Source organism: Fusarium poae, chromosome 3, assembly GCF_019609905.1.
Source record: "Fusarium poae strain DAOMC 252244 chromosome 3, whole genome shotgun sequence".
Classification (NCBI taxonomy): Eukaryota; Fungi; Ascomycota; class Sordariomycetes; order Hypocreales; family Nectriaceae; genus Fusarium; species Fusarium poae.
Genome location: NC_058401.1, coordinates 6,415,547 through 6,440,407, shown reverse-complemented (window position 1 = coordinate 6,440,407; position 24,861 = coordinate 6,415,547). Strand labels below are relative to the sequence as shown.

Below are 24,861 nucleotides of genomic sequence, written 5' to 3'. Positions count from 1 at the left end.
GATGATGGAAGGGAAAGGAACAAAGAGTTGAAAGTTAATATGAAAACAGTCACCAACAGATGTCTTGACTTTGATATCAAAGTAAGTGACTTGGTCTGAAGATGTAGCAACGTGGACGAAAACGTCAGGAGGGAAAAAAGGACCAAGACAATGTCTCATTCTGATACTGCCATTGTTAGTCCATGATCCTAAACTAAAGGATAGACAAGACAAGACACAACACGAGGTGGTAATTGATGGTGATGTCTCTCTATCTAAAATCGAATGATGCTTCTTAAATCTTCAAATCTCAAACTGACAGACACAAACCAACCATGCATTGATCAACAACCTTGAATACCAACGTATGTATCCGTAGTTGCACTTGATTACTGATTACTATGGTATCAGGCATAAGTAGTAGCACCACTACTACAAAATTGGACCTACTTTTCTATAGCTATACTATATAAGCCCCCTATAAATATAAGGCCTATAGTGCCTTTTATAGATATCTTAATCTTCTTCCTTATATATTATACCTTATTTTTAGCTAATTAAATAGCTTATTTTTTCTGCCTTAATTAATAAAGCTTATACCTCTTATTTTTAATACCCTTATCTATATAAAAGCCTCTATAAAAATAGCTATAAAGGCTTATTATATTATTATAATTATTATAATTACTTTATTATAATTATATATTATATAATAAAAAAATTAAAGTTAAGGCCTTATATTAAGTTAGATTTTTTTATACTTAAATTACTTAAAAGACCCCTTTTTTAATTAATTAAGTATATTATATAATTATAAATTTACTTATACTATAAAAATAGTTAAGTTAGCCTTTAATATTTATATTAATATAAATTAAAAAGCTTATTAAGTAAATTTAATAATTAAAAGCTATTAAATATATAATTTAATAAAAAATACTTTCTTTTTTAAAATTAAATTATTTAAAATAGGTAATTTAAATTATTTTATATAATATAGAGTTTAAATAATATATAGCTAAATATAAGCTATTAATTTTTAAAGCTAATTATTAAAAATAGCTTAATTAAATAAATATATATTTTAATTAATTAATTAATTAATAGTTTTTAATCTTTTAAACTAATAAAATATAAATAATAAAGAGTTAATATACTTATATATAGATTATTTATTAACTTAATAAAGAAATTAACTTAATTTATATTATTAAGAGATATTTAAAGAAGCTTAAATAGATATATTAAGTTAAATTTATAGAGATTAATAAAGGCCTTTATTTCTTTTAAGAAAAAAAGTAAGACTTAATTAATATTAAATATTATTTTAATTAAATTATATTTTTAATTAATAAATAGTTTATATTAAAATAATAAGTAAAATATATATTAATTTTAATATAAAATAATACTTTAATTTATATTATTAACTTAATATAAGCTAAGCTTTATAAAAGAGAAATTAAGGCTTATAATTAGCTATTATATAGCCTAGATTTAAATTTAATTAAAAATATATAAAATTAAATAAAAAATTATATTAAATATTATTTTTTAAAGAAAATAATATATTTATACCTTAAAGTAACTATATATAAGGCTTAAAAGGCTATATTAAAAGATTATTTTTTTACCTTTTTTAATATAATAATATAAAGGTATTAAGATATTATTAATATTAATAGAATATATATAAAGTAATAAAAAATAGGCCTAAATTATATTTTTATTAGTATAGCTAAAGCTTAGCTAAGCTAATTAGAAGAGAGATACTTACCCCTTATAGTATATTTACTACTGTAAATATAGTGTAATTACACTAAAGGGACCTACTTTTCGTAGTAGTGGTACTACTACTTATGCCTAATACCATAGTAATGATTACTGTTACAGCCCCCGCAAACAGAACGGTGATACTACTTCCCAACCCCTTCCCTTGCTTAAATCGTTTAACTAGGTGGTAAATAAATGATTGCTGCGAGGGGAAAAAAAAGATTTGTTGTTGATCTTCTTTTTCCGACTTTACCGTATCGAATCTATGTAATCACTAGCCGAGATGGAACTGATGCCCACAGATACAATGTGTAAATGACGAGGTTGTAATTATGGTGGATGCTATCACACCACACACTCCCCTAAGCCAATTACGGTATATATCAATTTAAGACTTTTATCTTGGATTGTTAAATGCATTTTTTTGCATAGAAATGCTTTGCTTTACTTTTATACCTGCAATTAACTTCTGACTAGGACCCTGGTTTTTGGTTTCACTGATAGGCTCACAGCATCATCATCATCATTCATGGCGCATGCAACGCATTCATCATACTGACTGAATGGCTGTCATCTGTCAAACTTTGTTAATGCAACTGCCAGTTGACTGATTGTATTCGATGATCTTCCATCTCGTTAAATTTCCACTCATTTACACAGTCTTGGCTCGGCAGCGCTCATCACTATCAATTAATAGCCATGCCACAAGCGAAAAGGGGGCCGAGTGGGCGGATGACATCAACTTTAATTTACTGTTTCCGTGCCTGTACCTACATTTAATGGGGTTTCATTCATCATCCTTGTCGAGTTTAGTCCGTCATTGAATCTGGTTATCTCAAGGTTTTGTTTGTTCTTTTTGGGATTCTTTTTGGATTCGGAAACCAACATCAACTACCGACATTTGTGTCGCGTGCTGACTACCAACAGATCTCCAGACGTTGGGACCCAAACATAGCGTTCAGCCTAGAACTAAGGGTATACGCCACCGTTGATAGACAGTGTCGGTTAAACTTCAATGCATTGCCATGTTCTCTTCCAACTCTTTGTTCTTTCGTCCTTGAATGATACTGTAGAGTAACCTGGCTCCACTTGTTGGGTTGAGATGAAACATGAAGTCATCACGACCTCTATGAATTTAGTTTGAGCCGGGAATAACGTATTGACGACAAATCACAAGTTGCCGATATGTAACTTGGCGACTAACACTGAATGATGATTTCCCATGATTTAGAATCGTGTATGACTTGTTATCAGGTCAGTTGTGTACATGACACTGACCACTATTTTCAGTTCAGGGTAGGTTCGTACCGCATGATAGTTACACGAGACTTCCGTATACCAACGCATGTCATCTCCACTAAGCGGCTTGAGCCGAGCTCGGTCATCCCGACAATGATTGCTTTGCTATTTAAACATGAAACTAACCGTATTACATCCAGACATGCATACAAGGGTACCTAAAGTATATCACTTACAGTAGATAATATAGTTGGGTGAGAACATGACAGCTACAGAAGTAACACTTGTGATACTTGCAGTTGCTGCAGTCATGAGTAAACCACGTGCGCAGCCATCCAAAATAGATGAAACTTAAATCAAACTCAACACCACAACTGGACATCTCACGATACCACACATATGTCGCGATAAACCTTGTAGAAGAAAAAAAATAGATAAAAAACAAGTTACATGCCCCGTACTGGAATCGAACCAGTGATCTTATCATTACTAGTGATACGCTTTACCACTGAGCCAACGGGGCTTCTTTGCGAACTTGTTAAAGAAGCTTGCGTAGTTGGTGAATATCAAGATCAAAAGGTGATCTTTGCGACATCCCAGACAGCTCCTGGCTGAGTGTAAGTCCATGGAGAGTAGCATACAAGCAGCCGTGAAATGGAAGGTTCACGCTATTGGTAGAAAGTGTAATCATTTGATGCCAGTTTCTGAACTGTGTCCAAGTTCTTAAAGCTATCATAAATTTAGACCCATATCTCGTTGCTGCACTTAAAGTTTAGTGTCGTTCCATCGGCAAGGAAAAGGATTAACGTGTGCTGGTTTGTAGCGAGAACATATACTGAGTTCACACCGAATGACAATAACCATGACCGACGTAGTGTATTCACAACTAATGCATCGACAGTTCATCACCGATGGTACTCGCGTGAGTGACTGAACAAACAGTCGAAATCAAAGTAGCTCCAATGAGTAGACATTCATTCAACTAGCTTTTACTGCACTCTTGCGCTGATCGTGATGAACAGCCAGCTGGCTGCCACTGCCACCTCACTGCATGTCAACACCGCTGTAGTAACCATATGTACTTCCTATCTGTTTCCAGAAGAACAGAAGAGCTTACTGGAAATATCTCCCGGTCCCATCAAAACAACTACTTTTTTTCCTTCTCCTAAGAAGCTTCCCTAAATTCCTCTAAAAAGAATACTGTTATGATCTGCATATTCCCAACACTGCGCTCGTGAGTCTGCCATGATAATTCACCAATCTTGAGAAGAAAATCTAACCTAGAAAATATATAGAGTTATTTTGGTCTCTAATAACTTCTCAAAGAGAGTGCTCGCTATATCGTATCGCAAAACCACCAAGCCAAGCAGCAGTAGCAGCCATGACGAACAATAGCACCGAAACTGTCAACCATATCCCATTTACCCGCGATGCTGTAGCTGGATTCATGCTCGGCGCTTTGGGTGGCATAATCGGCTTTTCCTTTTCGTACATTCTCGTTTGTTTTGGCTTGAGCAGCCTGCGCGCTCGTCGACAGCGCCGGCGCGAGCAGCAACAGTTGATGGAACTCATACATATGATGGATTTATCCGAATCCGAACATGGGACATCGCGATAGACATCGCTCAGGCAGAAAGACAAAAGTATTACATTTTCAATATGTGATTATCAGATTTGTTGGGCATTTAGGGGTATCATATTGGCCGAATATGGCCATAAACCTTGGAAGAGGACATCTACGTCTTGCTAGACTTCAACACCCTTTGTATTATCGAGATAAATAATTTGAGAAGAGGAATCGGCACTTCGTCAATGTATCCTACGGGTTGTGTGAAAGCTATGCTGGAACTGCAACCCAATCAGACACGTCTGTCTGATTCCCAGGAGAGAACTTCAACAGTACCCGAATTGTTACAATCTCACATCATAGGACAACTGAATATAGCATGTTTGTGATTTAATTCTAATACTAGGACAATGTTACCACGGCCTAGTGTTACCTTAAACCCCAAGGAGCCAGCTGCTTCTGGAGATTTCTATCTTTACAAGGTCATCTTCCTGGAGAAGCCATTAACTTAGTTCGAACAAGAAGAAGTTATCACTATGTTGACATAGAACATGAGGCTATCTCGCACGTATCTGGGTGGTTTCTTCTTGACAACCCGTCAAGCACACCAAGAGTTAAGTATCTGTTGATACTTGTCGTATTGGATCACTCATGGTGTTATATGTAACCGAAGAAGTAACATAACCTCCACCAGTTGCTGCCACTTCCCAGACGAGATGAGTTGGCTCAGGCTGTCACGGATGTTTTGGTAGTAATGATACCAATGTCATAGTCTCAAATGAGTAGATCAATAGAAAAGTTCCTATTTACAGCACTAATAACTCCCATAGTAGAAACGCCAAAGCTAACTCAGACCATTGTCCAATTTCTTAACAAATTCCAAATTCTTACTTGCGCATATCCTTGCGCGGTTACTCTAAATTCCATGACACTTCTGTTACGTTGCAATCATTCTGAAATGTTGCTTTCATGAATCATGTTCATCGTTTCCGTTCATTAGTCATGTTGGCACAAGCTCAAACATTAACTTAGAATGGAAGCCGTCTTGCCAGAGCCAAAGGCGGCTGAGGGCACTGGCTTGGAAGCTTGGATCTCTGCTCGCTTTTCAGGGTTCTTGGTAGGGTCGTTGAGATCGTCACCATCGGCGCCAGGGTTGGCCATCTCGTACTCCAGGGTCTTGATGAACCAGTAGAAGCAAACGGCGATCAAAGAACCAATACCGGGTCCAACCCAGTAGATCCAGTGCTCCGTGTCGAAGCTACCGGTGATGACACAAGGACCAAAGCTGCGGGCTGGGTTAAGAGAACCTCCAGTGAACTGGACACCAACCATTTCAGCTATGAAAAGAGCCAGACCAATACCCACGGGGGCAATGAAAGTAGCTCGGTGCTTCTCTTTAGCAAGCATGAAGATAGTAAAGACCAGTTCAGCAGTAAGGAGAGCCTCGATGAAGACACCCTGGACTAAAGATGCACCGCCACCGAGAGTGGTTCGAACATTGAATGTTTCAGGGAAGAGGTAGCGAACAACAACAGAGGCAAGCATAGATCCCAGGATTTGAGCGAGGAATAGAACGATGGCTCTTGTGATGCTGATGGCCTTGACCATCAACATGGCCATGGTGACAGCAGGGTTGAATAGACCACCACTGATGCGGAAGAAGACCCAGACGTTAACCATGAGAGAGAAACCAAAGATGATAGAGATGTAGAGGAGTTTAGAAACGTTGAGACTACCAGTAGATTCACCCGTGGTAGTCCTGTTGTTGGTATCAGCCTGAATATTGGCAACCTCAGTGCCAGCAAAGGCAAAGAAAAGGAACATGGTGGTGCCGATAAACTCTCCCACACCAGCGACGAAGTGGTTCTTGAAATTTGAGTTCATCCATTGTGTCAACGGGAGGCGCATGATTTCAGACTTCTCCTGTCGACTCAACTCGTTCCATTGGAGCTTGCCAGTGGTGATGTTGAAGCCGTTGAGAGTAGAGGTGCGTCGGAAAGCGTAAGGTCGACCAGGGTAGCCTGCCTCTTCATCCATCATCCTACGTCTATCGTTGGGAGGTAGTCGAGGGTCGTCACTGCTGTAAAACTCCTCATCTGAGTCAAGAGGGGGTGCTCGACGGCGGTTCATGTATGTAGGAGGTGGGTAAGGGCCCCTTCGAGTGTACCGATCCCGGTCGTTGCGACCTTCATTGCGGTAGTAGCGTTCGTATTCGCTCATAGGAGCGTAGTCGGCAGCTTGATCAAAGTCGTAATCTTCACGCTCACGTGTGCGTCGTCGAGCAGACTTTACTGAGCCGCTAGAATATTGGATTGGCTCTGCACCGTCCTGGGAGAAGCGAGTGGCCTTGGGAGTGACAAAGTTGCCGGTGCGAGAACCGGGACGAGATCGCATGGCATCTTGGCTGACGGCAGGTTGAAGAGGCACAACGGTGTCAGTCTCAGAGTTCCGGCCGCTGGGCGAGGCCAGGCCATCCCCATGAGTGATGATGGGTGTAATGGCTGGGTTGGAAGGTATGCTCTCAGCCTCTGGAGAGTTCTCCCGGATGTATGAGACCCTATCTTGGGTCGAAGCGCTGGAGGCTTCGGCGGGAGGGCTAAAAGCAGGGTTGGCTCCGGCAGGCGTACTGCGAGCCGAGCGATTATTGAGTATGGATGAGGACATGTCGGACGAAGAAGATGTGAGAGTTGAAGCAATAGTAGGCAGAGGGTCAAGATACATTGAAAAGATTCAGATAAAACCCAAGATGAGGTCTCCTCTCTTGTAGTCAGAGAAGTAGTGCAAGATGATTGAGATTGATTGTAGATTGGTCGCTATTCGAAACAGTCGCTATGTCTAGATATTTATGCTGATGAGACTTCTCACCTGCGAGACCAAATCCAGAGATCACCAGGGATCATCAAGGCCCACCAAGTGTTCTTTTACCCTGCCTCAACCGTGATCCAATGAGGCTATCCTTGCTAATGACATCGTCGGGATGGCACTGATGGTGGGTATGTGAGCTGAGCACTGAAGGACGCTGAGGCATTGAGGACGAATAGAAGCCGAACAAGCTGAGACGAGCGGTATAGAGGTCTCGACTTAGACAGACAGAAGCAAAAAGAAGGCCAAAAGCTTGGATCTTGTGAAGGACATTGAAGGACCAGTTGCATGGGGGGACCTTGGAGTAAGTCAGTCGAATTGGCCAACGGGGAGGCCGGTAGTTGAGTCAAAACGAGAATGACGCACGGGGATCTCAACGATGGTACCAGCGCGGACCAAGAATTCGGATCGTTGGCAATGAAATAGTTCAATGTGAGGCTTGTTCGAGTGATCGGAGCTGGGATGATGGTTGTAGATGAGGCTGGCGACGTGGCCCACACGACTCGACATACGTAGGACGTGCATGTTAGCAACGTTTTTAGCCACCGACTAGAAGGAGTTTGTTCAACGCAGAGGCCACAGAACGATGTTTCATGTTACTAGGCTCTGCACTAAAGATGAAATCAGACGATCTTTCGCATGTCTCGCCGTTCAGTCAGAACGGCAAGGGCTGAAGTTATTTCGGTATATCCGTTCCATATCAGACGGGATCTAATTTCCAGGGGACCTCGTGCCTGTGTTAGTGTAAGGTACTCACCGTTGAACGGGTTTACAGTGGCATAGATGGTCAAGGCGTCCTCATGGGGGAGGCCGGACGGGCTGACGGACAATCCGCCTTTTCCAATTGATTAGGGATTCCGTCGTGTTGTTTCAATGTAACCCTATCGAAGATCACTGGAAGGAGATGGTGGTGTACATTCGTCATCATGTCCCGATATAACCTCCCTGTTTGGTGTGAGCCAGCGGCGCAGCAGAACGACAACTCAGCTACTCAACTCCGAAAAGGAGGGAGGAGAATGACGCGATCCACCAGGGGATCAAACTTCAAACTTGGCAGTTCCATCAAAATGGCAGTGATGGGCAGTTTTGGTCTAACGATTCATAATCACCAAGATTTTCTGGAAGCTTTTCTTTTCGAGGTGTGGGGTCCCAGCCCATAACTAAGGAAGAGGCTGGTTGCCCTGGTTCAGCAGGGGTTGAGAACAACCAGGAATCTGGGGAAAGATCGTCGCTTGGGTGTAAAGGCGAGAGGTCGGTTCAGACTCACTAGAGCCCGAAGTTTGACGAGGAATTGCCGATGCCAGTCGAGTTGAACAGATGAAGAATATTGATTGCGTTATCGGACGATTCTGTAAAGTGATGGCATTGACTCCTTAGCGTTGATACTCCTTATTCTTTTCGAAAATAAAAAGCAAACAAAATGCTACCGGTATTTGAGACACGCCCAGGCCAGGTAAGGTCAAAGCTGAAGTTGGTCAGAGTCAGAGATTAAGAGAGAGTCAGTCGTTGAACGAGCTAAGCCAAACTGAGACCAGGACTCAGGGAAGGTGCTCAGAATAGAAACCACGTGATCGCGTTCATTCATCCAGTCACATCACATTTTCCATCCTTGGAAACAACCGCGAGCGCGCCTAATTGATTACCTTCCATACCTAGGTACCTACTAACCTACTAAGTACCTACAAAGGTACTGTAGGGCCTGTATATTGAGGGCAGCACTCAATAAGTCCTGCCAGTGTTGATATAAGCTAATTGCAGTGAATGCTACTGCCACTGCCAACCAGATATAATAGCTAGCGAGCATGGATATCACACGTGGCTCGAGAAGAGCTCGTCATGTAGCTGCCACTCATGCAGACACAAACACATATGTTCATCCTCGTGCGCATGCAAACGCAGCCTCGAGCCCGAGACCTCCTGAATCCGAGATAACCTCATCCCCAGCTCCCCATTTTTCCGCCACTCCAAGCGGTCCTGCTACTAGGAGTAGGCCGCAGCTAAGTCAAGGAGCATCGCCAGCTGGCGCTTCTATGATAACTCCTGACGGACCTCCTCTACATCGAACACCTGATGAGCCACCTGACAGGCAAAGGCGTCGAGCACCACCTCAAAATCCATTTCGTCTTTATAGAAGAAGTAAGTTGAATTTTTAAATCGCGTACTTTAATGATGCTGCCCTCTTTTACAGCATTGCACTGTATTGCTACCTTGCCAGTTGCAGATACTAAGTTGGAAGTTGGAATTTGGTAGTTGGCGGGCAGTTGGCATCAAGTGATAGCAGCTGCCTGCACTGCGCACATCTCAGATGATGAGACTTTGTCCATTATTCAATCCGTCAAGTTAGTCCACCTGACGCCGTTTGCCAATTGCTGCTCGACCTGAGGAATTTTAACTGCGCACTCCTACGCCATGTGAGCCCATCTTTTCCTTCACACTCTTGCATTCTCATCAAACTTGTATCCCTCACAACTGCACAACTACTCAAATCTATCCTTTACAGCAATCTCTTCCTGTATTTCTTTCTTTCACTACTTTTCCTAGCGTGTTCTTTCGCAAGCGCACCTATTCCCCTTTTGTACCCAAACATCTCAGTTGTTCCGCGAACCATGCCTCCCCAACGGGATTTTTATTCTGTCTTCAATCATCCTTATATACCTTATGTTCGCAAAGGCCGCATGGACCGAGCCCCTCTCGGCGAACTGCCTTTTAAGAAAAAGAACGGAAAATTGCTTCGCAAGCGCGTGCGAATCTTCCGACCGATCCCTTCCCACGAATACGAAGACATAGAGAACGACGATGCCGCTCTTCAAGCTGCGCAGGAGAACGTCATAACCGTTGAAGAGATGATGGCCGAGCGAGTCCGACTCGATGTTGACAACCTCATAGCAACACTTGTCGAAGGTCGGCAACTCAGCATGCCTCCCGTCGATTACGACGGCTCCAGCTCCGAGCCAGAACCTGATGACAGCATCCTCCAAGGCCGTGCCCGCCCAATGCCCGCACTAGCGCAAGCAGCTGCCATAGCCGCTCAAGTTGATGATTCTTTTAACGGTAACATTACTGCCGAGGAGGAAGATGCGGAAGTCGATCAACAGACTGTTTCCGCGGAGGAGTATGAAGACGATAATTCGGAAACCGAAGAGGAAGACGAGGATGGTGACGATGGTGACGAAGACCAAGCCCAAGAAATTGCTCCCCTTTTTGATCCCGCTACTGCCGGTCTTAAGGAAATCTCCAACCTCGCTCGCTTTACCGTCAGCAGCCACAAGCCTGGTAATGGAGTCGAAGAGCTCAAGAGCGACGACCTAAAGCAGTTCTGGCAGTAAGTGTACTTGTAAACCTTCAATTTCCTTACTTTACTGACACATCTCCAAGGTCCGACGGCCCTCAGCCTCACAAGCTTACCATGTACTTTACCAAACGTGTTGGCATCCGCGACATTCGATTTTATGTCGACTACAATGAGGATGAATCCTACACACCGACAAAGGTTGTTTTCAAGGCCGGTACCAGCGAGAACAACCTCATCGAGTTCGCTACCATGACCATGGAGAACCCTGTAGGCTGGCAACAAGTCCCCATTGCTGGCGCCGGCGGTGATCCTGACGGCAACACTCTCGTCGCCTGGGTTGTGCAGATGCAGATCCTTGAGAACCACCAAAATGGCAAAGACACCCATCTGCGTGGAATTAAAATTTACTCTTTCGACAATGACTCTGCCCTTGGCCCAGGCCGTGAGGGAAACCCTGTCGACGATGTCGTTGGATTGATGGACAATGCCACTGGCAGAGCCGATGCTGGTGCCATTCGTAACCAACAGAGAAACTTTGGTGCTGCCCATTTTGAGCCTGGCGAGGGAGGTCTTTCTATTCCCAGCTTCATGCGCGAGGCCGAGATTCGATAAGAAAATGTTAAAGCTAGAGAGGATCGCACAAAGAAACATTTATTGGAGTTTGGAGTCGAGAAGATGTTTGTTGTTTGACACGATCTATGCTAAAGAGGGGCAGGCTGCACCGGTTCTGTGGATTACGATGGCTTCACAGGCGGTCTCAGTAGATGGCTGGAGTAGATCGATGAGGGAGGATACCAGGATTTGTATATAGTTCTAATCCTTACCAATATCACTAGACACGTGGCGGAATGGCGATGTCAATTATATATAGCGTTTAAGTGATATATTGCAACTAATGTCTCTCTGTAAATAAGGAGTGCTGTGTGCACTGCCGGCGGTATGTCTTCTCGTCCCCAGCCCACTCCACTTCAAATTAGCGATTGAAGACATAACTAGTATTACACGCCGGCTCTAATACTAAAGCCATGTTGACGATAATTTGTACAAGTGCGTCAGGTTATGAATACCCTACCACTTCTTAACCTTGCTCGCCTCTCTCCTCTTTGCTCCTATAGTCACACACTGCCTATCAAACAATACGAGCAGGCATGTCTTCCATGTCATCCATAACACTGTCCGAGTCATCAGCCACAGAGAAATCGGCGGCAGTAGTAGATTTAAATCTGCTAGGTGTCTTTCGCTTGCGGGCCTTGGCCTCGTCAACCTCGGAGTTATCATCTCCAGGAGCAGAAAGCTGTGCTTCTCCGTCATCCTCAATAGGGTCTCGAGAAAGAGCTGCGGTACGCCTTGTATTTCGCCTGGTTGACGTGGCCTTGACAGGAGTGGACCGAGCTGATGCCTTTCGAGGGGTCTTGGGCGCCTTCGCCTTACCCATACCTGTTCTCTTTGCGACCCGAGTAGCCTTAGGAGGTGCAGGCTCAAAGAATTCGGGAGTGTCAACTGGCTTGGCAATGGGCGCCTCTTCTTCTTCAATAAGTGCAGGCTTTTCTTCGAGTTGCGTTGCCTCAACAGCTTCAACAGCTTCAACAGGCTCCGCAGAGAGTGCTGGGTCAACCATTTCGGCAGGATCCATAGATGCTAGGTCAGCAACTGGCGTGACCGAGTCCATCGATGCCATTGGAGCAGGGTCGAGATGTCCCATTGGAGCAATGGGCAGATCGGGTTGAATGTTCTCATTAGGAACCCCGTATTCATCCATCTGTTGCTCATCGTCATTTTCGTCTTCGACACGTTCGGCACTGATGTTCTCGCCGTTGTGGGATGTGCCGTGGATAGGCTGGTTTATCGGGATCAAACTCATGAACTCCATTTCTGCAGCATCGTCGTAGAGAGCATCATCGACATTCGGGAGCTCGCCTGTTTGGCTGTACATGCCCATCAAATATGTTGCGCATTCACTTGGGTTTTTCTCTTCCTCGCCGGGCACTGTTTGTCTCAGGCGTCGCCACAAGAGCGACTGGGTAGGGCGATGCCAGCTGGCACGAAATTTCTTGTCAACAAGTCGCTGCCAAGGGATCTTGGAATCGGTTTGCGCCGTCGTGTTTTGAATAGCCATAACCATGCGGTAGCGTTCTTCTTCAGGCATGGCGGCGATTTGACGGCGAGCCTTCTCTAGGCGGAAAGAAATAGAGGAGTCGGGTGCATTAGAGGCCAACTTGTCCTTGCCATGAGTCTTGATGTTCATGGCTCTCCATTTCGTGATACACTGAAGTCGACTACGAGTTCTGCCCATGCGCTTACTAATCTCCTGCCAGTCGATAAGGTCCATGTAGGGCCTGTCATTGTTCGGGTCGATATGAGCTATCGATTCCATGACAATCTGTGTCAGATTGCGTTCTTCTTGTTCGTCCCATGTATCTTTTCGCTGCGATTCTCCACAGACAATGTAGTTGCGCCAACGATCTCGAATGTCCTCAGGGTGGCGGTTAATGATACCAGCGATTTTGGACCACTTCTTATCATGAATCTCCATAAGATCACGAAGCTCCATGTCCTGCTCGGTGGTCCAGGTACCGCGAGCAACAAAGTTGTGGAATTTCTTTCGGGTGATGTTGATGATCTTTTGCCGGTGACGGTCAGGACAAGTTTGAAAGATCTGGGCCCAGAGATCCGCATGCTCATCACTGGCGGTTGTGCCTCCAGGGGTATGAATCATCTCATTCAACTTGTACTGTTCCATATTGTTGGCGGAACGATATGACTCGACTGCTCGTGCGATACGACTAAGCTCCTCATCGCTGAACCGTCCCTTAGTATGGCCATCCATTCGGCCACGGCGTTGTGAATTTTGGTCATCATCTGCATCCTGGATTGACTGAGGTGGGGCATTATGGTTGGTATCGGACTTCCTGCCTGGTGCTTTCTTAGCACGTTTTCGAGCAGCTGGCGTCGTGGTAGAGGGTGATTGTGGCGGAGCGTATTCGTCCTGCTCAGGGGATGGCGATTTCTCAAAGAATGTTGGCTTGGCCTTCTTCGCCTTGGCCGACCGCGATTTCTTTGTGTTTGTACTGGGCGGGTTCGGCGTTGGAACAGGGCTTCCTGGAAGGTCGTACACATCATGAGTTGTGTTTGGGCGTTGTGCAGATGTGGGGACCTCCATCTCATCATCTTGTCCCGCTGAGTCCTGAGTGTTGATGTTGTTTTGCGCGTTGTGGACTTGCTCGCCCCATGCTTGTCTGGTCTCCATCTCGATATCATCCATTTGCGGGCCTTGCGACCCATTGTATTGGAGGAGGCCAGGTTGCTCAATGTCTTCGTTTTGGTTTCCTTGCGCAGCTGAAGCGTCCAACTCCATCTTGTCATAAGCAGCACTCCCCTCTCTGGATTGAGCATCACGCGTCTCAAGGCGTGCAGCGCTTGGTGATCGTGGAGTATCCTCTGCAACATCATCGTAGATGGCACCTGGACGGGACGCGTTCCTGGTGTGCAAGAATGATGCAGCTTGAAGGTCATGTGTGTTTTCTTCCTCCGATGCAGATGGGGCACCTTCTTGTGTTTCTGGCACGTTTTCTTGAGATTCAGCGGCAGCTTCATCATCGCGAGATCGATGCTTCTTGCGCCGTTTTCCATCTACAGAGTCGGAGGTTTTGCGCTTGCGTTTCGTTTGCGTAGCAGGAGCAGCATCGTCATCGTTAAGGTCGACAGCTGAAATTTGGCCAGGCAGAGATTGATATGTGTTTGATGAAACGTGGTTGGCAAGGCTATCAGGAATCTCGGCCAGTTGCGCTGACTTTTTCTTGGACTTTCTATGCTTGCGCGAGGACTCCTCTCCAGTCGGCTGGGGAGATGCACTGTCGGTTGTGTCTTTTCCTTTGCGCTCCTTCTTCTCACGCTTGTGCTTTCGTGCTTGAGTAGAAGGTGGCTCCTCTGCCATAAATGCCTCAGGTGCCTTTTGATCTAAAGACGCGTTGTTGATTTGCGACGAGTAAGGAGCTTGTGTCGCGTTACTGTCGAACATTTCGAGCACGCCGAAGTCTTGGTCATGGCCACCATCGTCTGAACCGGCCTGGGCGGCGTCTTCGTAGCTATCCAGCCCCCCGATACTATCAATTAGCTGGTTTTCGGCATCCATGTCTTGGTGGGCCACCTCGGGTGACTGATATGGCTCTTCTTGAAGCTCTTTTGGGCGTTTGCTTCCGTGCTGCTGCTCGTTCTCGTGGCTCTGATCAGCAGCAGCTTTGTCGTCGTTGTTTTGCTTCTGTGGCGTGTTAGGCTGCGAGCCTGGTATCAAGGACAACAGAGTAGACGCGAGCCGGAAATCACGCCACTTGCTGTTACCAGTGCCGTTCGATGACATCGATGAGCTGCTTTGCGACGATGATTCCTATCTCATTTGAAGCACGCGGATGAAGACGTGTAGGGTAAGGTGAAATAGTAAGAAGGTGTGGGGCGTCACGAAAAAACTGACAGCGTAGCTAACCTAGAGATGTTTTGCTCGCGTTGTCGTGACAAGCTTTGTCCACGTGACCCACTCACGAAACATTCACCCCTTTCTATTGCCCCCCCGGAGGCAGGCAAGTGCAAGCCACTGTTTACTAATAATACGAAGTGCCTAAACTGCATGTATGCACTGAATGATGCTTTCGATTTAGGTAATAATGATTGTCAATTTAGACAAAAAGAAAAACTAGTAGTAGTACAGCTATGTGTAGTGTTGTTTCGACATGTGTCAAGGAAATCTATGCAAGTGCGGTTAGTTGTTGTACAGGTCACTTCATCGAGACCCAAAATATCCATCTGCGCCTTTCCATCTACATCATCTCGCTCATAATATCTCTATGCCCTCAAATAAAACAATGATTGCAGTCGTTAATCTTTGCATGGCGGTCCCTCGTTTCCAGGAAACCACTGTTCGGGTTGTTCCTCCTCTCCTTCCTTCAATTTCATTGTGATACCCTTTCGCGTTTGCTCGATCTCGTACTGACCGCCAAGAACCAAATCTTTTGTGACAAGCTCGCGGGTTCGGCCCAAACTCTCAATGGCGGCAATTCTCTCGATCGTAAGCTCCAGGTGTTTGTCAAAACCAGGCTCGGAGCAAATCTCTCTGAACGCACGGTGCATTGGTACGCTGCTCGCTCGAACATCTGCCTGGCTCGTGATGCTGAAAAGGTTCAAGCTATCAAGGTCTCGAATAAAATCGCATCTGGTCATGATTTGTTGAGCGATATGGAATTTGTATGTCGGGAGCTTATGACCTTCGATTGGGTCATATGTCTCGTGATTCGCCATATCGTCTTCTTTGTCGATCAAAGCCTTGGCTAGGCTCATGGCAGCAGCCTTGTAATAGTCGGTTAGCAAATTGTTTCCCAGAATTATGATAGCTGTTCCAACTTACAGCCCACTTTTGTTGATCCATGACATCGTCGTCCATCTCCTTACCAAGGATCCAACATTGATTGAGAAACCACTTCTTTTCGATCTCCTTAATTATTTCACAAGTGGCAAGCATATTCTTACTCTTTGCTACTCTGTTCAGAAAGCTCAAGCGTCCGCCAACCCTTTCGTAGACCTCTTCTAGGATATCGTGATCAATGGCCTCCTTCCAGTATTTCTGTCGATACCGGCGAAGAGCCGATATAGCCTGCTGTTTGGGTAGATCGGTAACAGGGAGAACTTCCATTCTGGTAGCCAGCTGTTTCAGACGTTCGTATACCCAGTAATCATCCGAGTTGAAAACCATCGTGACAATATTGGCAGCAGCCCACTGCTCAGCTTTCTGCTGAAGTAGTTCAATCAGATCTCGTCCATCGTCATTATGGCGGAGAAGATGCATCTGGTTTACAATGACCACCAGAGGCTTGCCCCTTTCTTTCCGTTTCGTCATGGCCACTTTTTCCAACTTGTTCAGAGCACGTTCGATATCCAGAAGAGCTGTGGTTTCGCGAGGACCTCTCTCGCTAAAATACCCACCGATGTAGTCCTCGTGGTACTCGTAGTCAAGAGCTTTGCCAAGACGTAAGCGAAAGATCTCGAGGTCCGCATGCGCCTCAAACATGGCAACGCCGTCGCCCTCGTTTTTGCGCATAGCATCGATAAGCATACTGCTTTTCCCACACCCTTTCTCGCCTATCAAAAGGTGGTAGTGTCCTGCGACGCTTCCCATGACAATGGCATCGACTCGTTCCTGCTCAGGGCGGAATATCCAGTGTTCGTTGCTACCACCAGGTTTGTGAGGAACATCCTTTCCAATTGCAGCCAAATCGAGCACAGGATCACCTGGCTCAAAAGCATGTGTCATTTTCTTAATCACGAGCCATTTATAAGACTTGTGGTAGATATAACCTGCAGCAGCAAAGCCTAAGCCCAAAACTAGTATGGAAGCAAAGGTTGTGGCGGCAGATTCTCCCATTTTAGCAAGAAGTGAAGGCTCTGATGAAGACCTGTGACTCTTTTGGTCCTCAGCATCATACCTACGAGTATCGTCTACTTTATAAACATTAGCAGTGGCTCTGTGATACAAACAAGGTTTCCCCCTGACTGAATTCATGTCCATAGGACATGTATTTCTTCAGAGAGCTGATCGCGTGCACGACATTTGGGTACTGGATCCCAGCACCAGCAAAAAGTTCTTTTCCCCCAAGGAAAGATGGAACAAGCGATCAACTTGCGTAGTTGTAATGCGAATGAGAAGTGTTAAACACATACCTCTCTTTTTGTTAGACTGGGTTGAGAATCGGAGCTTGCCATTGCTGACGTCGAGGTTTCGGCTCGGGCTCCAATGTCGAACCTGAAGGCCAGCTGAGCGTGCCAAGTTCAAGGAGCTGACATGATCATTGAGGCGACGCACCAGGCGCCCTGAATGCCGGAGGATCATTTTGTTGACCAGTGAAGCTTAGTAGAAGATAAATATTAGGTCCACGACTCAATTGGTGTGGAAATTAAAGGTATTCAAAGCTATGACAATGCTAAAGAACAAAGGATAGGAGAATGAAAGGAAGGGAGTTGAAATCGAGCGGTTGCTTCGTGGCACCAAACAGAAACAGAAACAATCCGGGACCAGTTCAAGTCAAGTCAAGCTTGGCTTTGGTCCCGACTAAAAACAAAGTTAGCTTCGGTTCCTTGAGGTGCTGCGTCAGAACCACTCAGTGACAGTTAGCTGCCCTGAAACTGGCTGCGATTGGCCTTGGCATTCCAATTTAACCAGATCCTCGGCGACAGCTACGAAAGCTCCCCTGTAATTTCAGCGAGAGGGTCCGCTAACCTTGGCACTAGTCCAAAAATTGCTGTAATCTTAGTGGAGAATGCAGGAGGCCTCGTCAATTGAATGGAGACTCAGCAGGCCAGGGGTTCGTGATGCATGTCACCACAGTTCTTGGTTCCAAGATGACCTCATGAGCTGCAGTTAACAACATCGAGACTGTGATTTTAGAAAATAGACAATCCGCTTCTACTCAGAACAGATTTCCTTTATCAACAAACTGGCAAGTGATAAGTGACACCTTCTGGTAGTCATCTCGATACACAGAAGGAAGGCGAGACAGTGAATACCTGCCTCAAAAACAATTCCGATAATCATCCACAATGCAAACGGGCAAACATCAAAACCACAAAAGGGCACGGCACTGCTCATAGGTGCAAACGCCGTTTACAATGGCGAGGCTAACTCAAACGGCAAAATTGCACTGCTGCCTACAAACTACAAACGCTCGGCCTAATTATCAACTTTCTCTATCGCGCTTTGTCAACCGTCAACCTCAGTCTGGCTTTACTGTCTAAACATCTCGATACCCACATCATGTTTACCTCGCTATATGAGCTATAGGTCCTTGATTGTCAGCCAATACGAAGAAATGCCGCCTTACGCCGCCGACCTCGAAAACTGGTGGCTAGGGAGTGGCTACGATTTCATCAAACAGCTGATCGACACCGTGACCGACGGCCTCGACCCTCGGCAGTGTGGGTTTGCGCAAGAGATAAAAACACAACTGCTATCATTCGACAGCGATCCAGCGATCGCAGAACAAATCAAGAAGGATTGGCCGGCAATTCATGCAGCAAGAGGCGTCGACTACGATGCAAACAGTCGTAAATATGCCAAGCGTGTCGCTTCCACCATCTTCCGGAGGCCCGAGAATGGAGGTATCAATTTCGATCTCGCAATGGATGGCCTGGGATACCTCGATGCAATAGAAATTCGCCGTCTTCGTATCCTCAACGCCGTGGATGAGGCTATACAAGCTGGTCCACGGGAGGAAGACCGGTCCCCAATGCTTGAAGAAATTGGACGGACGTCCTTTACCAACTTCAAAAAATTGCATGCGGGGCTTAGGACTTGCGTAAGATATGCTTTACCCCGTGAAAAACATATAGCAGCTGACCATTTCAGATTCTTATCGAAGAGCTGACCAAAGATGTCAACCACAGAAAGGAGGCCGCTCAGATCATGGCACTACTCAACGCACTTGTGCCCTCAGCTGTATTTATGGGGGACACAGATGATGTAGACCCGACTCCACATTCGTCAGGTGTCCGTGATAGTGTTCGATTCTCAGTTTTCGAACATCTTATTTCCAAGGATTGCTTCACACAGGAACGACAGGAAGTCATCCAGATGAAGCTGCGTTGCTGGTGTGATACCTCTAGTTATGCAGAGGTCAGAGACGTCATGGTGCGCTACTGTGAAGAGTTCAAGAAGGTGGAGGAACTCTCTATAAGGCTTTTGGACAAACTTGAGAAAAAATCAGGTAACACGGTATATCATCATGCTGTCAATTCTGGGTCTCCTACGAAATTTACTGCAGACACATCGTGCAACTCTGGTCCGCAGGCCGTTTCTTCTCAGGTCGAGAGTACCGTCCTTATCCCGAACACCTCACTCGAAAACCAAGGATCTGCAAAACAGCTACTCGCAACGCCTCAACTTCCTCTGGCTTTCCATCCCCTGCTGAGAGGCATGCCTGGGCGAGAACTTAGCCCTGCAAAGACAGACATTGCTCTACTCGCTAGAGACATGAGCCAACCGCCTATTTCCTGTTATCCCGACAATCTCTCAAAAACCTTTTTTTACCAACATCCCCGTGCCAAGAAGCTCAAAATGTCTACACTAGAACAGGCGGCCCTTGGTCTTCTCTTGCCTGCAGAACTCGTCGATCAGCGAGATTACTAGTATGATTTCGACAGCGAGGATGAAGCAGACGAGGATGTACGGCCGGTTTCCCCTGGTGCACAAATCCCTGACAAGCTCAAAATGCACCCCCCACCAGGCGTCTTGGACAAGATCAAAAGCAAAAGGCACCATCAGCCTGGTCTATCAGATAGCACAAGATTGGAAGACACGCATTTTCAACCACTAGACGAGTGCATGGCCAATTCTAACAAAACTCAGTCAAGCTACGGAAAACGCCCACCGATTTTTACAGGCAACATCCCGCGATCTGAACCACTTGCAGGCGCAGATCATCGGAAGTTGAGCTTTGATCACAGCAGCCATGAAGCCTCTCCTACATCCCAAGCCATTCGACAGAGTCCCGGACAGTCTACTGCGCAAGATATCGAAGAGTCGTACATTCACCAAACAGAGCCCGAGACAGAGGATTTCCCCCAACCAGTGTACCTTCTTGCGAAACCGCAGATCTCGCCCATGGAATACGCTCGTATGTACCTATTGGAGAAATCCGAGGCCTCTCGCGAGAACCGACAATGTGAACTTCCGAGACCTGACATGCAGTGGTATTGGACCCCTGGTTACAAGAAGTTTCTCAACATACCTCGGATACCCAAGATAATTCGACGCGATCTGGTTTCTGATGATGCCTATTATGTTCCTAATGCAGACATACAACACCGAGCATCAAAAACAATTCCCAAAGAAGAAGACGAGGACGATGTAGGGCTCATGCGTCTATCGCTACACCTCGGAAAGGATCCTGTTCTCTTTCCTGTTTTCCCGGAAAAACTAGATGCCAAGGGGAGTGATGAGGAAATTCCTTGTCAAGGGTCCAGTAAAACGACGGAAGCCCCTAATTCTATTGACGTGCAACAAGGGAAAAATCTATTAATGCCACACCGAGGTAATCCCCATTGCCACCAGAACTCAATGTTTACCGCTCAGCACTAACAGAAACAGGGCCGGCCGGAGGCAGAGTCGAAGATTGGCGGCCAATAGACGAACATGAAACGGAGATAAACGATGAGGGATTGGACGCCACGACGCCAGTTAGTATTGATGGCAATGAGAACGCAATCTCTCAGTCGAAAAAGGCCACAAGAGGAGATACGCCTGAGCCTAGAACCCAAGCACCTAAGATTCACGACGGGTGCCGTTGTCAGATAACTGCAGCAGATCTCGGCGAATGCTCTTCAGGATCACGCAAGAGCTTTGAAACAGCAGCCCAGAAAGATTCTTCAGGCCAAGTAAATGTGAAGACTGAGGACAATGCTGAAAACCTCACACTCTCAAGACAACTTTCACGCATCTGCGCAAAAGACATGTCAGTTTTGGACTTTGCCACGCCAAGAAAAAAGGGTAAGACGATGGATCATACTCCAAGGCAGTTGAATACTATCTTTGGTCGTAGTCCGCTTGCTCGCTTTCCTATAGTAGTCCAGCCAACTGACCGATTAACGCCAGGGACTCTCACAAATCGTGTCGTTGACAGTTCTGGCGGCCAGCTCCTCCCCGAGGGTATTCGACAAGCCCAACTGATTTCAAGTCCCAGGGATAAGCCCCTTCGGGGGTTGAAGGCAGACTTGTGGGATATCGATGCAGAATCGATGTTGTCTGAACTCAAACCAGAGCCGCTGCAGATTAATCGACAGAGACCACGCGAGAACAAGGATGATGATCGAAGATGGTCGAGAATGTTTAATGGACTGAATGCCGATGTTCCGTCCTCACTCGGGATGATTGGAATCAAGACTTCGCTCGGCTCTGATAAAGCCATGGACCATGAATTTGCTGTTGCCGATGATGGCGACGACGATGATGACAATACGGTAACGGAAGGTGATCGCACTCCACGTGCTTCGGAGGCCATGATACAGAACGTTGTAAACGCAACTCCAGCGCCCAGAGGTCTTCAGAGGTCCGCTTCGACAATCATCACTCCCACACAGCCAAGCAGAAGACTTCATCATCAAGCTTCATACAATTTGGATAATGTAGAGCACTCTGGATTCACGCCTGAACATCGCCGAGAAAGTACCACCCGAGGAACATTTCCAAGATCAGGCGTAATGCTCAATCTCCACGACACTCAAGCACGCCTCAGATATCCCCTCCGAAACCCCGAGGATAGCCAGCTCAGTAGAAGCCTGGACGACACAACCCCAAAGGCCAAATATTTCAACGGGGTGTCTGAAACAGACCGATACAAGCAGAATTCGGTCAAAGAGTGGGTTAAATCTATCGCGATGACACCGCGGAGACCCAAGATTGTGTCGCATGCCAGGACCGAAGACAAAAGGGATACTTATATATCAGGCGCTCAGATAGCCTCCCATGATATTTTGGATCAGCAGAACGCTCAATCTCTTCTGACAACCTCTACACGAGATTTTTCTCAATCTCAAAAGCTCCAAAAGCAGCGTCCGAATCCGAGAGATACTCCTAGCAGCACGCGCTCTTTTCCGAAACAAGAGTTTGACACACAAGGCCGAGCTCAATCGCCCTTTTCTCCTGTAGGAGATCAAAACCTTCCTCATCGCAGAACACCGTCCCCAACAGAACAACGCACCATTGCCGTTCCGTGGACACCTTCTTCAGGAATCGGTAGCGTTCTCCGCAGGCGGGTGCGTTCTGGTTACAGCACACCGGCAACACCACGAACACCACGAACGCCGGCCTCCCCTCAGTTAGCCTGGCGGCCGTTTGATGACGACCAGCCCGAACCACCTTGCGTTTCACCTTGGTCATCGAACAATCGAGAAATCAAGCGGGACAGGGAGAAGCGAATAGCTTTCTTCCGTGAAAAGGCAGAGCTTGAGTTAGAAGAAAAGCAATCTCCTAAGAAACCGGGTCGCAAGAGCTCTTTTGGAAGCACCATTCTTGAAGACCGCGCGAATCGAGATGATTCAGTCTCAGATAATCGCATGAGCAATGAAAGTCTTGTAACCTGGAGGAACTTCATCCAGGACGCCCCCGAGCCACTCTTTTCGTCTCCCCCTCCACCTGTGCCACCACTTCCCACCGAGTCTGAGTTGAGCCTTGCCCTCGGTCGACTTCAGCAAGCGCAGACACCATCCAGAGCTGCTGCAGGTGCTGAGATTCTCCCTGTTACTTCTTACCGGGCTAGGAAGCCTCAAGGACTCAAGGTTGATACGGATTGGGCGCGTAAAGCAGACCAAGATGGAGCACGAACACCGAGTCGGAACGCAGGAATGAAATCTGCCAGTGGAAGCAGCAGCAGAACTGCACTCCGTTTAGATGGCAGGTAGATGGGTCTTGGATGAGCATCGACGGAAGAAGAGCACTAAAGCAGGAGACAGGATGGCGAGGTCATATCGAGACGCAAGAAGATGAAGTCGTATTTTGAGAGCTTATTATTGTCTACATGTCTCAGAGTCCAGCTATTTGGTACATAGGCTACAATAGTGACATCTGAATCACATTGTGAAGGTACTTTGCACATTTGAGAACATTGTATGTCACGGCCACTCACGGACTTGAGTCGAATTCAGCACAGATGAGCCAAGACTTTACAATATCAAAATGTTTTTCATAAAGTGTGAATCAAACTCTAGTGCCACACAACCAAGGGTGGAAGGAATACACGAGTCACTTTCAGATAGCTCAATGCAACATCAAACGAAGGATCGGAAAGAATGGGACTTGTTGTGGTCGATTGCGTAGTCAAGTTGCCAAGACTTTCTATCGTAGTGATTGAGACACGTTTCTCGTCATGACACAATCAGCATGTAACTTGCAGGGTCTTTGTTATCATGAGCTTCATCAAACACCATTCCCATGAGCACATGTTGCATACTGGATTCCACATTAACCATCTTTTTCAGATTGAGGACCGAGTCGTATCATGCATGAATCACGGCGATGCTGCAGAACATGGAAAGTACGCTAGAGATCACATCCATCATTATGCCTGAAGAAGAAGAAAAAAAGGCTTGAGACAAGCAGTGTTGCGACACGTACGTTGGTTCACACTGGTGCAGCCACGCTATACCACACCAGGGATGAGACTTGTTCGCTTCATCTCGGCATAACACACACAGCATGGAGGGTTTTACATGTCAGTGGTTATCAGAGAGTGCCCAATCTCTTTGCCAATTGAGGATACGGAATACTATCGAGGACATGGGGTACAAAGGTAGTTAGGTCGTTCGCTTGATAGGAGACCCGTGACGACGCACGAGACTTGGACTCGAGCAACGTCGAATCACCTGCAGGCAGAGGGAACCCAAATCTACGAGATCCCCCTTTTGGGGAAACCATCTGGACCAGTCAATTAAATTACAAACTGGTGACCAAATGCCGAGCGAGTCAAGAAGCCGAATTCCGGGGAGGTGTGGCGTAATAGGACAGGACAGGACAGGACAGGGCAGGACAGGGCAGGGCAGGCAGGGGTGTTTTTCCAGACATTTGAGGCCAAAAAGAATAAGAAGGTTATTGCCTAGGTAAGTATTTGATTATCAAAACGTAAATTATTATACCAAACGGGGATAGTACAGCGCTACAGCTGGTAGGGTGGTATTTCCCATTGCAGTCAGTCTCCATTGCTCATCTTGATAATGGCGTCGTCTTGTGATGAAGCCATCCACACATATCAAAGGATTGACACACCGCTCCCCACGAAGCCCCCCACTTGTCGTCCGCCCATCACTCTTGTGTTTTTCTCATCAACAAACACCATGACATGATTTTGCTTTGCGAATAATAACCAGCCCCGCCTTCGAATGGGTATCCGTCGATCATCCCCAGCCTGTGCGTCTGGGGTATGAGATGACTACTACTTAATGTAATCAATTGATTGAAAAGGCAGGCAGGCCAAAGTATCTCACCTCGGGTTTCGGTTAATGCCCGAGACGCCTTATCTCCATCATAGACTTATTCGAATATAGCCTGTAGTCTTCGTGTTTTCGGACCGTCGGGATTGGCCTTGACATGACACGCGCCGAAAACAACACAGAGCGTATT

The 24,861-nt window shown here is 46.2% G+C and overlaps 7 protein-coding genes and 1 non-coding gene across 8 annotated transcripts; 3 read left to right on the top strand and 5 right to left on the bottom strand.

Moving 5' to 3' along the window:
* Positions 1-3,442: 3,442 nt before the first annotated feature.
* On the bottom strand, positions 3,443-3,514 carry FPOAC1_009542. Its single transcript has one exon. It is a non-coding gene; the product is annotated as a tRNA-Thr (tRNA).
* Positions 3,515-5,581: 2,067 nt separating this feature from the next.
* FPOAC1_009541 (uncharacterized protein) lies at positions 5,582-7,222 on the bottom strand (the record flags this gene model as incomplete). The annotated part of the gene is made up of 1 exon (XM_044853967.1): positions 5,582-7,222. The coding sequence occupies one exon, from the start codon at positions 7,220-7,222 to the stop codon at positions 5,582-5,584; it is 1,641 nt and encodes a 546-aa protein (XP_044706637.1).
* Positions 7,223-7,457: 235 nt separating this feature from the next.
* FPOAC1_009540 (uncharacterized protein) lies at positions 7,458-7,945 on the bottom strand (the record flags this gene model as incomplete). Its single annotated transcript, XM_044853966.1, has 2 exons — positions 7,458-7,718; positions 7,787-7,945. The coding sequence occupies 2 exons, from the start codon at positions 7,943-7,945 to the stop codon at positions 7,458-7,460; spliced, it is 420 nt and encodes a 139-aa protein (XP_044706636.1).
* A 2,081-nt stretch (positions 7,946-10,026) lies between these two features.
* On the top strand, positions 10,027-11,324 carry FPOAC1_009539 (uncharacterized protein; the record flags this gene model as incomplete). Its single annotated transcript, XM_044853965.1, has 2 exons — positions 10,027-10,742; positions 10,796-11,324. 2 exons carry the CDS (start codon positions 10,027-10,029, stop codon positions 11,322-11,324), a joined length of 1,245 nt encoding a protein of 414 aa, XP_044706635.1.
* Positions 11,325-11,841: 517 nt separating this feature from the next.
* FPOAC1_009538 (uncharacterized protein) lies at positions 11,842-15,069 on the bottom strand (the record flags this gene model as incomplete). The annotated part of the gene is made up of 1 exon (XM_044853964.1): positions 11,842-15,069. One exon carries the CDS (start codon positions 15,067-15,069, stop codon positions 11,842-11,844), a length of 3,228 nt encoding a protein of 1,075 aa, XP_044706634.1.
* A 512-nt stretch (positions 15,070-15,581) lies between these two features.
* Positions 15,582-17,586, bottom strand: FPOAC1_009537 (uncharacterized protein; the record flags this gene model as incomplete). The annotated part of the gene is made up of 3 exons (XM_044853963.1): positions 15,582-16,049; positions 16,108-17,195; positions 17,418-17,586. The coding sequence occupies 3 exons, from the start codon at positions 17,584-17,586 to the stop codon at positions 15,582-15,584; spliced, it is 1,725 nt and encodes a 574-aa protein (XP_044706633.1).
* Positions 17,587-18,562: 976 nt separating this feature from the next.
* On the top strand, positions 18,563-19,878 carry FPOAC1_009536 (uncharacterized protein; the record flags this gene model as incomplete). The annotated part of the gene is made up of 2 exons (XM_044853962.1): positions 18,563-19,048; positions 19,099-19,878. 2 exons carry the CDS (start codon positions 18,563-18,565, stop codon positions 19,876-19,878), a joined length of 1,266 nt encoding a protein of 421 aa, XP_044706632.1.
* An 81-nt stretch (positions 19,879-19,959) lies between these two features.
* FPOAC1_009535 (uncharacterized protein) lies at positions 19,960-23,147 on the top strand (the record flags this gene model as incomplete). Its single annotated transcript, XM_044853961.1, has 3 exons — positions 19,960-20,782; positions 20,839-21,237; positions 21,343-23,147. 3 exons carry the CDS (start codon positions 19,960-19,962, stop codon positions 23,145-23,147), a joined length of 3,027 nt encoding a protein of 1,008 aa, XP_044706631.1.
* Between the last annotated feature and the right edge of the window lie 1,714 nt (positions 23,148-24,861).